Genomic DNA, 13,508 nt, shown 5'->3' with positions numbered 1-13,508 from the left:
AGGAGATGGGTTTGCCCCAGGAGATGGAGTCAGTTCCCATCACTTCTCCCTGGCCATCTTCACCCAGCCCCGTAGGAGGACACGTGTTCTGGGGCATGACCCACGTCCTGCAGCTCTTGGTGTGCAGTTCTGACTGTGCCTTGCCTTAAACCCTACCTGTCCTGATCTGGTGATGTGACACACAGCTGTCCAAACCAGAAATGCAAACAAATGGGATAGAAAGGACACAAAACTTCAAGGAAAACACAAACTGGTTAGAAATTCCCTGGGCATAATTCTGGTTTCTTTATCTGGTGACAAGAACCAATAACAGGGATAACACCTTTGCAGGTAAAGGTCAAGGGATTCAATGGGATTTTTGTTTTCCCATCAAGGTTCATCATTTCCATGTCCAGGGAAAGTGATGGTTGCACTCAGCAATTGGCACTTTGGGACACAAAATGTTGAGGCACAAGACCTTTCTACCCATGGTCATCTGGATGGGTTTTCAAGGACATCTTGGTGAGGACTTGGAAGCATCAGCTCCTTCAAGGACAACTTGGGGAGGATTTGGAAGCATCAGCCCCCAATTTTTTCAGCTGTTTCACATTTCTGCTGGAGTTCTTGGTGAGGCAAACCAAAACCAACTTAGCAAAGAAAAGAAAGGCAATGAATTAGTGATGATTACCTTTGGGTAAGTCTCTCACACGGTTAGCAGGGGCAGCTGCAAGGTAAGACAGTGGTTGTTAACGGTGTTAGTTTAGTCATTAGGGCTTGGGTGGCCAAAGGAGCACCTGGCAAATATAAAGTTACACACACAGTTACAGATTTCACAAGGAATTGATCCTGTTTGGGGAGCAGAGTGGGCACATCCTTCCCCCAGGGACCTCCAGCCATGCTCCCACAACTTTAATCAGACTTGTGGGACATAGCAAAGGGGAAATATCAGCCTGATGTGGAGTTAATGAGCTATTAGGGGGAAAGGAAGGGATATAAATCAAATGAGTAGGGATATGGGATGCACATTGCACTCCAGCTGGGGTAGGGCACTGGGGTCTGGCTGGTGGCACTGGCAGGTTGTGGCATTCCCAGGAATCTGAGGTGGGGAAGATAAATGTGTGTTTTGCAAGTAGATCTCAGAGTGAGCACAAATGAGGAGTGGACTCAGCTCTGTCCCTCCCTGCACTGCACAGGGAACACACAGGGGCAGGATCAGTTGGCTCAGCCCCAACTTCCAGTGTTCCTCAGCACCCAACACCTCCTCACATCCACTTACAGCTCAGAGCTGTTCTCACAGAGCTTCAACATCCACCTTGGGATATAGATTTTGGGCTGTACATAACAACTACTTTCTCATTAGTTTGGTCTCAAAGACAACTTTCTTTGCCCTCCCCATTGAGTGCCATTTGAGGTGAGACAGCTTGTCCTTGCCCAGCCCTGCAGCAAGGGAACAACTGCTCTGCCAGTACCTCCTGAGCATTCACACGACAGTGTGGTGGGCACAGATCACCCTTTCAGCCTGACCTTGAGGTTGGTCTGCTCTATTAGAAGCCAAACCCTTAGCTCTGGGCTCAGGACAGCTTTACCCAGCACGGTGAGATAGGCCTTGGCTGAGTCCTTGTCCAGCTCTGTGCTGGCCACGCAGGTGTAGTCCCCTTGGTCCTTCTCAGTCACACCATATATCGTCAGACCATCTTCTTCTTTCTTCATCCTTCAAGAAAACCACAATCACAGCACTGGGCCTGAGCACAGCAGGGCTGAGGTCTGGCTGCACTCTGCCCAAATCCAGCTGAACCTCAAGCAGAACGGGAGAACATCTCTGGGCTGAGGATTTTGTCAGCTGAGGATGACTTGAGTTATTCTTGGAAACTCATTTCCTAAGGAATGAGCAAATGTGCTCGTTGTGTATCTGGGGAATAATCACACTTCTAGGACAGCAGTCCAGCCTCTCTGGCTCGTGCCCTGGGATCAGATCTCATCTCACAAGGAGGGAGTCAGCTATGGAGAGGAAATTAAAGCTGTGCCAGCACAGCAGATAAACATTCATTTCGTGCTAACTCCTTATTAACTCACAGGTTTTATCAAAGTGTCCTAAGATATCTGTAAATAAACCCTACCCAAAGCTCTGATTTATTGATAAATCAGTTTGAATCATGTCTGGTAGAAGGAACTGCTCAGATGAAAAGGATCAAGCACATCAAATGTTGCTTAGATGGGAACTCAACATTCAACACTCCTTAGATGGGAACTCAACACTCAACATGTTATTCCAAGTGACTCCTGAAAACAAGTCCAACAATCCCAAGAGAGAAAAACCCGTGAAAAACTTTTAGACATCCCTGGTGACTCCTGAAACATACTGTAACAGATCCAACAATGCCAGGAGAGAAGAGCCATGAAAGCTTTAAGCACAGACCTGCTGGCATAGGAGAGAGGAGCATCATCCTTCAGCCAGGTGACCGTGAGCTTCAGCGTGGGGTCGTGCTTGACGCGGCAGTGCAGACGAGGTGTGGAGCCTCTCTTCACCACCTGGTCCTCTGGGCCTCTCACAATCCTTGTCGGGTCTGTGGAGGGTCAGAAACAAAGGGTTGGGCACCAAATTCCTGGGTCTGGCTCAGGAACTCGATGGAGAGAGGAGTTACTTGGACAGGATGAGCACAGGCACCGAGTGTTTGCCCACTTGGCTGTAGTGAAGTGAGGCTGATACAAGTGCTGCTGGCAAACAAAGTGATTTAAGGGCCACTAATTGATGCTGATCCTTTACAAACCAACCCAGTTCCTGAGGCAGCAACCAGATCTGCTGACCAGGGACAGTCCTGGTGGAAACTGAACTCACAAAGTGTTTTCTTGTCCTCAGTTAACCCTGAGGGACACTTTGCCTTTCTGTTTGCGTTGCTGATGGCATCTCACAGCTCAGTGCCCACCCCAAGCACTTCTATGGCTAAAGTACAGCCACAGCCTTGGTTTTTTCCAGCATTTAGCTGGAATCTCTACCATTTGCAGGGTTCCAGCTCTGAACTGCTCAGTGCCTGCTCTGCTGACAGACTGGGACACACACCAACCCCCTTCACCTGAAGTCTCGTTCCTGCTGCAGGTTTCAGAAGATCCAAGAGACCCTTTGGACCTTTGTGCTCCTACCTTTGACCTCCAGGCGGACCTGAGCCTCTGCCTTCCCCAGGATGTTGGTGGCCACACAGGTGTAGATGCCTTGGTCCTCCTTCCGAGCCATGTTCATCTCCAAGCTCCCATTCTCGTGGGCTTTGTAGTTTCCTCCATCCAGAGTGTTCCCTTGGCCATTCTTAAACCTCACAACACCACAAAGTGCTATTGTAAGGGCAGAAAGAGCAGGGAACCTCCCCCTTCCCAGCCCTCAGCCTGGCAGGGATGTGCTGCAGCTCTTACCATCGCAGGGTGGGGATGGGGGAGCCGAAGAAGGGACAGTCCAGTCGGGTCCTGTTGTTCTGGATCACCTTGATGTGTTGGTTGCGAGGTGCCAGGATCCGTGGGGACACATCTGCAGGCAGCAGAGAGCACAGCCATGGAGAAAGAGGAGAAAACAGTGTCCTGGTTCTGCTGCTCCTTTCCAGCCTCTTCAACCACCTTCCTGTCTCTTTTCTTCACTTTTCCTACTGGCACCTTCAAAACTCCATAGAGCTTCTCCATTCCCTCTCCTCTTTGAGCCTCACTACATGACTCAGCTCATGTCTTAGCACTCCTCAGCCTTGCCCATGGCAATGGAGTTCTGCTCCAAAGCCAAGTTGCAAAGGTCATGTTCCTTTGTGCATTCCCTCAGAGGAGCTAACAACACAGAGGAAAGCTAATGGAGAATTTCTGCAGGGAAAAGGGAGCTTATAAAACAAAGGGAGAATGACTTTTTCCATGGGCTAGTGGTGATAGGATAAGGGGAAATGGTTTTAAACTGAAAGAGGAGACATTCAGATTAGATGTTAGAAAGAAATTCATCCTGTGAGGTGCTGAGGCACTGGCACAGGTTGCCTAGAGAAGCTGTGGCTGCTCCATCCCTGGGAGTGTTCCAGACCAGGTTGGATGGGGCTTGGAGCCACGTGGGCTGGTGGAAGGTGTCCTGATCATGGCAGGGGTGAGATGGGATGAGCTTTAATGTTCCTCCCAACCCAAACCATCCCATGATCCATTCCCATGTGTCCCAGTGCTGTTGGAATGGTCACACTCCTGTGTTTGGCTCTTTGTTGTAAGCCACTGCTGCTCAAACAGCAAGTGCATCTTTGGAACTCTCCCTGTAGCTGTGGCTGCACCATAATAAACCTTTCCTGACACAGATACAGATTCCAGCCCCTTTCCTGCCTCTTGTCTCTCCTCCACAGTGTTTATAACCTCCTTTTCCATTCAAATCCCTACCATGACCCAGTTTGACTCTCCTGCTCCATCCCTGGAAGTGTTGAGGGCCAGGTTGGATGGGACTTAGAGCAACCTGGGCTGGTGGAAGATGCCCTGACCATGGCAGGGGGTGGAGCAAGATCCTTCCAACCCAAAGCATCCTTGTGTTGTACAAAACCCAAGTGTGGGGTGTTGCTGCCCCAGGGACTCACCCAGGACGCTGACGAAGGCGTTGGCCAGCAGGTAGCCGTGCTCGTTGGACGCGTTGCACTGGTACACGGCGCTGCTGCCGGTCTGCGTGTCCCGGAACACGATGGTGTCTCCTGCCACCTCCCGACTCGGGTTGGGGGGAGCAGCTTCAGAACAGAGAGAACCCTCTCAATCCCATTTGACAGTAAAATCCACCAGGCAACATCATCGCACATCCTTTCCATCTCAGCCCAGGCAAAACCAGGCGATGGGACGTGATGAGCTCGTGGCTCAGTTGGCCTCATCTCAGACAGCAGGTGGTTCATGTGGCTGTGATGTTGGAGGCCAACAGCAGCTCTGGCTCATGGTCAACCATTGGCTGGGTTTGTTGGAAAGGAGGTGCAGAGTTTCCTTCACTCACCTTCTATAGGTTCACCATTCACCAGCCACTGTATCGTGGGCTTGGGGTTCCCGTTGGCTCGGCACACCAACCTGCCATCCTCACCAGGGGACAGAATGAGGTTCTCAGGTTCATCCAGCCAGTAGGGAGCAGCTGGAAAACACACCAATGCACTGGTTATATAGGCAGCAGCACCTCCTCCTCCAACACCCTCCCTCCACTGCTCCCAGGTGAAGGAAGGCAATGAGGTGTCCTCTCCAGTGGGTTTCTCTGGGTGCAGTGAGGCTGAGGAAGCCTCTTCCCCTATCCCTGGCCACACAGAATGACAATTGTTTCTACCAGTGAATCTCTGCTGAGATACACCAGCTGAGAGCATATCTCACTACTTTTAGCTCAGCTGGGACCACTTGGCTTTAAACTGGATGGGAGAAGGTTTAGATTGGATATTAGTAAGAAATTCCTCCCCGTGAGGTGCTGAGACACTGGCACAGGTTGGACAGAGAAGCTGTGGCTGCTCCATCCCTGGGAGTATTCCAGGCCAAGCTGGACAAGATTTGGAGCACCCTGGGCTGGTAGAAGGTGCCCCTGCCCATGGCAGGGGGTGGAATGAGATCAACTCTAAGTCCCTTCCAACCCAACCCATTCCATGACCCAATGGAGAAGCAAGGAATGGCTGGACACAGCAGAGGCACCCCTAGAGAGAGCCCTCACTGCCCCTTTCAGCCCCCTGAGAGGCTGAGGGTGAAGGTCCCCAAGATGGCAAGGTAAAGGTGACGTACCCTTCACTCTCACCGAGATCGTGTGGCGGATGCTGCCCATCTTGTTGGAGGCCAAGCAGAAATACTCCCCAGAGTCTTCCTCGGACACGTTGGAGATGCGAAGAGCCTTGTTAAAGTTTTCCAGTTTGGTTTTCCCCACTGGGAGTTCTCCTCCTTTCTTGTACCACATGATGTCTGGTGCTGGTCTAAGGACAGGGGAGGAGGTAAATGATTTTGCAAGACAAGAAAACGACACCCAAGAAAACAATTGATAATCCTGGGAACTCAAGGAGAAGGAATGATCCAACCCTCCTTCCTACCACCACCCCTAAACCAGGACCCTGAGCACCACTAGGTGATCAGGATTAAAGTCCAGCTCATGGCTCATACTTGGGGATGGAGAACCACAGAATCCTGGAGTGGTTTGGGTTGAAAAGGACCTTAAAGACTATCTCATTCCAACCCCCTGCCATGGGCAGACCAGCACAGGATGGTTATGGGAGGGTGTGCAGGACTTTGAGCCCAGGATGCTTCTGGGGGCACATGGACCACAACTGTCCTCACCCACAGCTGACACAGTGTGGTGAGGAGCTCCCAGGAGATTCACAGATAGCTCTAGGGACAAAGCAACAGGGAATTATCCTTGGACCATGAGCAACCAAAGACATCTCCTTCTCCTAACAGTAATGCCAAATGAGCTCTCCTGGTAGCTCCATGTTCTACAGCTTCGAGCAGGTTGTGAGAGTATCATTACCAGGAGTTAAAAGGGAGGGAGAGAACAATCTCTTCTCCTAGCCAGAGCTATTCCCAAGGCTGTTTGCACTGGGGATTCAGCTCGTTGGTCCCAGGCCATCCCTCTGGGATGGAGCCCACCCTCTGCCCCTCTGCCCAGTACATACACTCCAGAAGCAATGCACTCCAGCAGCAGATCCACCCCTCGGAGCACCATCTGACTGCTCGAGGTCCCATAGGGGTACATGAAGCTGGGAGTGGTTTCCGTGATGCCTCGGGCTGGAATCAGCAGGAGAGAAAGAGAACAAAAACAAAGAAACAAAACACAAAGTGCTTTTAACTCTCCTTCGTGCCAGGAATCCGTGGAACGTGTCACCTCCCTGGTCAGTCTGGGATACTGAACTCACCCAAGAAATGCACCTGGAAAGGAGAGAAGGGCTCAAAATACAGCTTGAATTCCAAACTAGAAAGGTGGATAGAGGATGTTTGGTAGGCAGGGAGGGAAAGGAGCAGCAGAGGATGGACAGAGGGAGATGAGCCATGGGAAGAGTTCCCACATCATCAGCTCCCACTGGGGCAGTGCCTGTCCTGCCCATCCTGCCCCTGGCACAAGGAGATGGGCTGAAATCAGATGAAACTTGGAAATACTGATGGGAATAACACATAACAAAGGACATGAGGAACAGAGGGGCACAGGAAGGATTTGCTCAGACAACTGAGCTGCTTTGCCAGAGATCTCCAGGGTGTGGAGCATCCTGGTGCTGTCTGGGGCTCCAGTAGCACCAAGGAGGTTTTCCAGCCTTCCCAGGGTCCTGGAAGGATAATTCCCTTTGCAAAGGAACAACTCAGCCAGTAAAGTGACACATTTCAGGACAGGAAGGTTTAACAGGAGCAAACCAGGGCAAGACACAAGACAACTCACTACAGATACACAGAGAGTGAAGTCTCTTTGCAGGGAGGAAATGAATTATGGATGGAATAAATTCCATCAATAAGTGGAATTATTGACCTAGATCTGGATGAGTGAGGACAAACCAGGATGAGATGGGCTTGGAAGCAGCAGTAGCAGAGATGGAAGTTATGAGATTAGGAGAGGGGATGGAATGGGCAGGGCTGGCACAGGGACACTACAACCAGAGGGAGCAGTGGGGAGAGACACCCCAGGGAAGGAACAGGATCTTGGGAGCAGCCCAAGCTTCTCCTGCTGCCCCAAAGCTTCACTGGCTCAGCAAGTGGAGGCAGCCAAGTGTGCCCAGTGCCACGAGGGGCTGGGGGATGCCCTTGTCTATTTGGGAAGCTATGGCAGGGGAATAAGGAAGGGAGAGAGGGCAGGAGGGACTGTTTCTGGGATTCCCAGCAGCCTGTCTTAGGGAAAACTTGGAACCAGGCAAGGAAAACCCAACCCATGTCTTGGAGACCACTCCACACATCCCCCCAGTCCCCCAGAGCCACAGTCACCACGTGGGGCCACGGCAGGTTAGTCAATTATTTGATTAATGGATTACCAGGGCAGGAATCTCTTGGCTTTATCCTGGAGTTCTCCAGGCAGGCAGAGCCTGGAGTGTCCATCCCTCCTCCTGGAGAGGGTCTCATTCCTGGCCAACCCTCCCTGCCCAGCCCAGGGCTCAGTGGGGACACAGTGGCTGTGCTTAGAGCCAGAGTTATCCCAGTTCCCAAACCTTCAGTCAGACTCCTGAGCTTCTCCCATCTCATTAGGGAAGTTTTATCAGCCACTATTGGCCTTTGTTAGCCCCCAGGCTGCAGGATTCACTCCCACTCCAGACCCCTTAGCTCAGGAGCCATGGCAGACCTAGAATTGCCAAGCAGCAGTGCAAGCCACGTTTTATGAGCCATTTATTAATGATGGGAATTAAAAATAAGGGAGATAAATTAGTATCCTAACCACTTGCTTTATTAACCTAACAACCACACTGCAGAGTTGATAAGGGTTTTTTTTGCCTTAGTTCAGCACTACTAACAAATATTTTGCTGTTTCTAAGAGGGAGCAGCCAGAAATCTCCCAGGAAGAGGTTCTGCTCTGGCTCTGAGTGTGTGGAAGATACAGCTGGAAGCTCTCAGCCATACAGCAACACTAAACTCATCCCTTTGGATGGAGCAGCACTGGAAAAATAAATCCCATGGCTATTCATTTCAGCTCCAAAATAGACTTTGCTTCCAAGCTGTCACTGCTCTGGGCCTTATCTCTGTGAAACTGGAGCCCAGAAACAACCACTCCTCACCCTGGAGCAGCCAACTGCCTCCTCCCTCCCCCAGCAGCATCTACCAGTTGTATATCAGCTCCCATTCCTAAGGATGTGCACACCCAGACACATCCCATCTGCTCAGCCCCTGCACAGCCAGCTCCAATCATCCCCCAGCTTTGCCAAGGAGACAGAGAAAAAGGACAAACCAGACTTCATTTCCATGAAAACAACTACAACAAAAAAAAGGTGAGAAACTTCTGCTAATGAAATATTCAATTTGAGATCAGTTTGCCTTGCTAATTGCAGCCACTTTGCCTGCACAACTCAGCTTTGCAGCTCTGAGCCATGGGGAGAAGGGTTGGGTGGCATCTCCTGGGCTTAGTTTGGCCCTGGAGAGCAGTTTGGTGCAGGTGTCCCACAAACTCTTGTGGCCCACATCAATCCCAGCTGATCCCACGTCCCCAGGATGAGTTTGGGAACATCCCAGGAGCAGGACTTGAAGCCTCTGCAGAATCCTTTGCCTCCTGGTTCTGGGGCTGAGTCTATACCCTAGGGATCAGCACCCCAAGGCAGAGGAGCCAAGAGCCTCAAGTCCTCCAATGCCCTAAAATAGGGAAACTCACGTCCCTCTCCCCATCCCAAACACTCCTTGCTTGCTGCAGCTGGTTCCAGTTACCAGCATGGCCAGAGAGGTCATTCCAGAGGGAAACACAGGGTTAGCAGCAAGGAAAAGGGATGAGGATAAGGATTGTTTCACCAGCTCATTAACTACAAAGTTCATTAAGTGCTGGGATGGAGCTCAGATTTGCACAGGGTGTGAGTGGGTGGTTGGAACCCACTGGAGTCACAAAGTGTTCCAGGGGATGTTGAGTGCAAATAGTTCTTACAGTGCACAGAGCAGGAAGTTTATCCTGTGCAGCTCTGAAACAGAGATGGAATAGGAACAGAAATCTTTGGGGTTGTGCAGCTAAGATCTCATTTTCCTAACTGAGGGACTGTTAGCATCTTTTCCCCTCAACCAAGACATGCAGTGGGAGCTGGAGAAGTCCAGGAGCACCACTGGCCCTGGATCCCTTTCTGTCTGTGCCTGCAGGAGACACATCTCCTCTCCCTCCTCTCCTTGAGGCATGATGCAGAGTTCCTGCAGTTCCCATTGCAGTTGATTTTGCTGACAATCCCTTTTTTCCCAGCCATTTCCACAAGGATTTTCAGGCTCTGCCAAGCCCATTTGCTGCTGGTTCCCTGCAGAGCCTTCCCCCAGCCCCCCAGTATCCTCAGAAACCTCCCAGTCCTGCTGCCAACATCCCAGTTCCCTGGGCAGGGAAGGGCTGTCTCCTGGGACACTGACCCCAGTGCCCTCCCCTGGCACATCCTCCTCTTCTCACACTGCAGCTCTCTCTGCTCTCAGCTGGCAGAGGAACTCCTTGTCCCCAAAAGTCCCTGTGGCAGAAGAAAATGTGCCCTGGGTTTTGCCAGGCAAGAAGGAAGTTGTGTCTCCAGAGGGAAGCTAAAGGATTTCACTCTTGGGTACATTGTGAAGCATCACTGGGGTTGACCCCAACCTGCTGTCACACAGCCCTGACCCCAAAAGCAGCAAGAGGGGCAGGAATTGAATCCTGCCCATGATAACACCTGAGCTGGGGCACTCAGACTCTGTGGTGCTCTCTGGTGGGATGTTCACATCTCTGGTGCTGTCTGTGCTCAGCATCACTCAACCAGCTGCATCTTCTCCTCCCTACCAACCCTCACTGCTGAAATCCTGCCCATGATAACACTGATCTAAGGCTGCTCAGACTCTGGTGGGATGTTCCCATCCCTGGTGCTGGCTGTGCTCTCCATCTCCCACCCAGCCCCATCTCCAAACTCCCTACCAGCCCCCACTGCTGCCTGCTCTGCCCACATTACCCCATCACACCCTGACAATCCCAATGCCTTCCCAGGGCAGTGATCCTGCCCCAGGGAGCCACACAGTTTTGTGTCTAGAGCATAATTCATGAGCCTGGGATGGGTTTCTCCCAGCAGAGGCAAGTCCAGAGGGAATTGCTGCCTAGGCAAAGGGCAGGAGCCTGGAGGAAACATCTAACACATATTCAACTGCTGCACAAGACCAAACCAGCAGGTTTGGTCCCACTTTTTGCCCTCTCCCAGCCCCTGCCTGTATTCAGCCACACGCAGAGGAGATGCTCTCCCTGGAGAAGCTGTTTCTGAGGACAGAGAAAGGAGGGATGGGGAGTGTGATCTTTAAATCATGAGCCTTTGCTGAGGACAAGACACAAGAGCACCCTGGGCTGGCTGAGCCACGTGGGCCACATCCTATTAACCCAAACACCTCTCAAGCTGTGCTCTGCAGATCCACTTAACGAGCTTAAACCTCCCTCATGTCACAGCATCCAAACTTGGAGGGGTTTGTGGCTCTTTGGCTCAGTGTGTGTCAATGATCTGGGGTGGAGTTGAGGCCCTAACCCACGAGAGGGACAGGGGGTGCTGGGCACAGCCCTGGTTAGGGAGGGAGTCAGTTGGGTTAGGCAGGAAGGGGTTAAACTGAAGGTCTCCAGAAGCCAAGGTTGACTCACCACTGTACATGGCAGGGGAAATTCCTAGGGACGTTTCGTTATGGGGTTTCTCTGCAATAAACAAAAGACCATGAGCAGATCCAGGGCACAAAGCTGGGGAGACAGGCAGGGCAGGAGGCACAACCACCTCCCCAGGCACAGGGACAACAGGCAAGAGGCAGGGGAAGAAAGCACTCTGAGCACAGCTCCTGCCAGGACAAACACAGCCAGAAAGGGCAGGAAAAGAATCATAGAATCACAGAATCAACCAGGTTGGAAAAGACCTCAAAGATCATCGAGTCCAACCCTACCGTGGTCACTAGACCATGGCACTAAGTGCCACATCCAGTCTCAGCCTAAAAACCTCCAGGGATGGTGAATCCACCACCTCCCTGGGCAGCACATTCCAATGCCTGAGCACTCTCTCCCTAAAAATCTCTTCCAAATGTCCAACCCAACCCTCCCCTGACAGAGCTCCACCCTTTCCTTGGGGTCCTGTCACTGTGCCAGAAGAGCAGAGATTGGTGCTGTCCTTCTGCTTTCCCTGAGGAACTGCAGACAGCTGTGAGATCTCCTCTCAGTTCAGTTTGGAGGAGAAAGTAGTTTTTTCTCTGTTTCTTAACTAAAAAGGAACCATTCCAGCTGCTTTTTCCCAGCATAAAGCAGAGGTTGGACACAGCCAGAGGTTGGACATAGCCAGGGGCTGGACACAGCTGGGCAGCAGTGGAATGATGGAGAAAGGCAGAGTGAAGATGAGCAAATCAAGCCAATGATACCAATTAGTCTCTAAAAGCATAACTTGCTGTAAAACCTCTTAATTACAAGGTAATCAGAGTAGATTGTGTTGCAGCTCCTCCCTAAGATGCTGCTCTTGTGTATGGACACCCTGCACTGGAGGAAGGTTCTCACCACCTCTCTGGGAGGGTCAGCCCTGCCCAGTTCACTCCAGTAGCCCAAAGCATCCCTTGGTGTCTGAGAACACCCTGACTGCCCCTGGCTGTGGCACAGCCACATTCCTGCACCTTCTGCCCAGCAGAGTGAGAGGCTCTGTTGGCTACTCATTGCCCTGAGCCACACACAGTGTCCTTGCAAGGGGGTTAGGAGACCCAGGAGATGCTCAAATGCTGCCTGAAGTTGGATACACCATAGAACCTCCCCACAGGGAAATGCTTGGGTGTATATCCCTCCCTTGAGCCTTTCCATTCTCCTCTCCTAGCACCCAAGGGCATGGAAACCCCATGCCAGGATTTTCCACTGAACACTTTGGAAGGAGTCAAAGCTCCTGGATTAAGGCTGAGGTGATGGAAGAGCTTGAGACAAAGTCAAGCTCATCTCCTTTGGACACTACGTGGATAAAGCATTTTTTGTATCATAACAGATGAGAAATCAGAACCTCAGTTCTGGAATTCTCAAGGGCTCTGGGAGGCTCTTGGTAGGGAATTTGCATCTGATCCTACAGCAGATATTTCCAAAGGGAAACTAAAAGAGAAGCTCCAATTCTCCATGATTTGGAGAATCTGCCAGGATTTCCTCCATATTTTTCTTTCAGAGCTTGACAAACACACCAGGCTGAGCCTCTGGAGGCTCAAGTGACCACAGACCTTTGTTTGCCAGAACTCCTCACACTGACTGGGGACTCAGTCCTTCCCCACCAGCTAAGGGATTCTTTGCCCAGCTCTGCAAACACAATTAATTACCTGCACACGTTGCCACCTCTAGCAAAAAAGCCTGTTGGGAGGCTTTAAATTGCTGATTCTCACTCCAGCTTTGCACAGAGGAGAAGCTGCTACAACCAGGTGTGAAGCACCCCAGGCTCTCTCTGCTTCTCCCATCACTTCCAAGTCGCTTTAGTAACCTTACTGCTCATTTAAGCTGCAGAGAGACCAAGTGCAGCTCCTGCTGCTGAGATTCAGGAGCACCTTGTGCCTGCTTTGCACAAGAACCTGCTCCCCAAAACACAACCAGCACCCACTGCCTCCCAGCTGGGAGTGGGAGATGGTTCCTATCCCATGGGACCCATTGATTACTGGTTTTGTCACTGCTCTGCACACAAACACCCCAAAACTGCTCTGTAGCATCTGCATCAGCCCAGGAGCCTCATGTCCTCCAGACTCAGCTCAGTGCTCTCTGCCACTGCCTCCCCAGCACATCAGGAGCTCCTTTTCCTTCAAACAATCTCATTTCTGGAGAAGAAAGAGGGACCTGCCCATGGAAAGGCTCTGGAGAGAGCCATGTGTGTGTGTCCCCTGTTCCCACCCAGTGATGCTCTTCCCCTGGTGACACTGAGATCACCCTCCTGAGTGTGTCCCACCTGTACACACTCCCAGCCCAAAGCTCC

The 13,508-nt window shown here is 51.5% G+C and overlaps 1 protein-coding gene across 1 annotated transcript in view; it reads right to left on the bottom strand.

Moving 5' to 3' along the window:
* Positions 1–667: 667 nt before the first annotated feature.
* Positions 668–13,508, bottom strand: part of NFASC (neurofascin) — a gene marked incomplete at its 3' end in the record, with an annotated part of 18,421 nt that continues 5,580 nt past the window's right edge. The window contains exons 7-16 of the mRNA XM_009071404.1: positions 11,192–11,242; positions 6,582–6,693; positions 5,704–5,888; positions 4,946–5,077; positions 4,548–4,691; positions 3,382–3,493; positions 3,118–3,284; positions 2,396–2,543; positions 1,566–1,690; positions 668–703 (exon numbers count right to left, since the gene is read on the bottom strand). Of these exons, the coding sequence (XP_009069652.1) occupies positions 668–703; positions 1,566–1,690; positions 2,396–2,543; positions 3,118–3,284; positions 3,382–3,493; positions 4,548–4,691; positions 4,946–5,077; positions 5,704–5,888; positions 6,582–6,693; positions 11,192–11,242 (1,212 nt within the window). The remainder of the gene's footprint in view (positions 704–1,565; positions 1,691–2,395; positions 2,544–3,117; positions 3,285–3,381; positions 3,494–4,547; positions 4,692–4,945; positions 5,078–5,703; positions 5,889–6,581; positions 6,694–11,191; positions 11,243–13,508) is intronic.

The sequence above is a fragment of the Acanthisitta chloris genome, unplaced genomic scaffold, assembly GCF_000695815.1.
Source record: "Acanthisitta chloris isolate BGI_N310 unplaced genomic scaffold, ASM69581v1 scaffold8170, whole genome shotgun sequence".
Classification (NCBI taxonomy): Eukaryota; Metazoa; Chordata; class Aves; order Passeriformes; family Acanthisittidae; genus Acanthisitta; species Acanthisitta chloris.
This window is presented reverse-complemented; position numbering and strand designations above follow the sequence as displayed.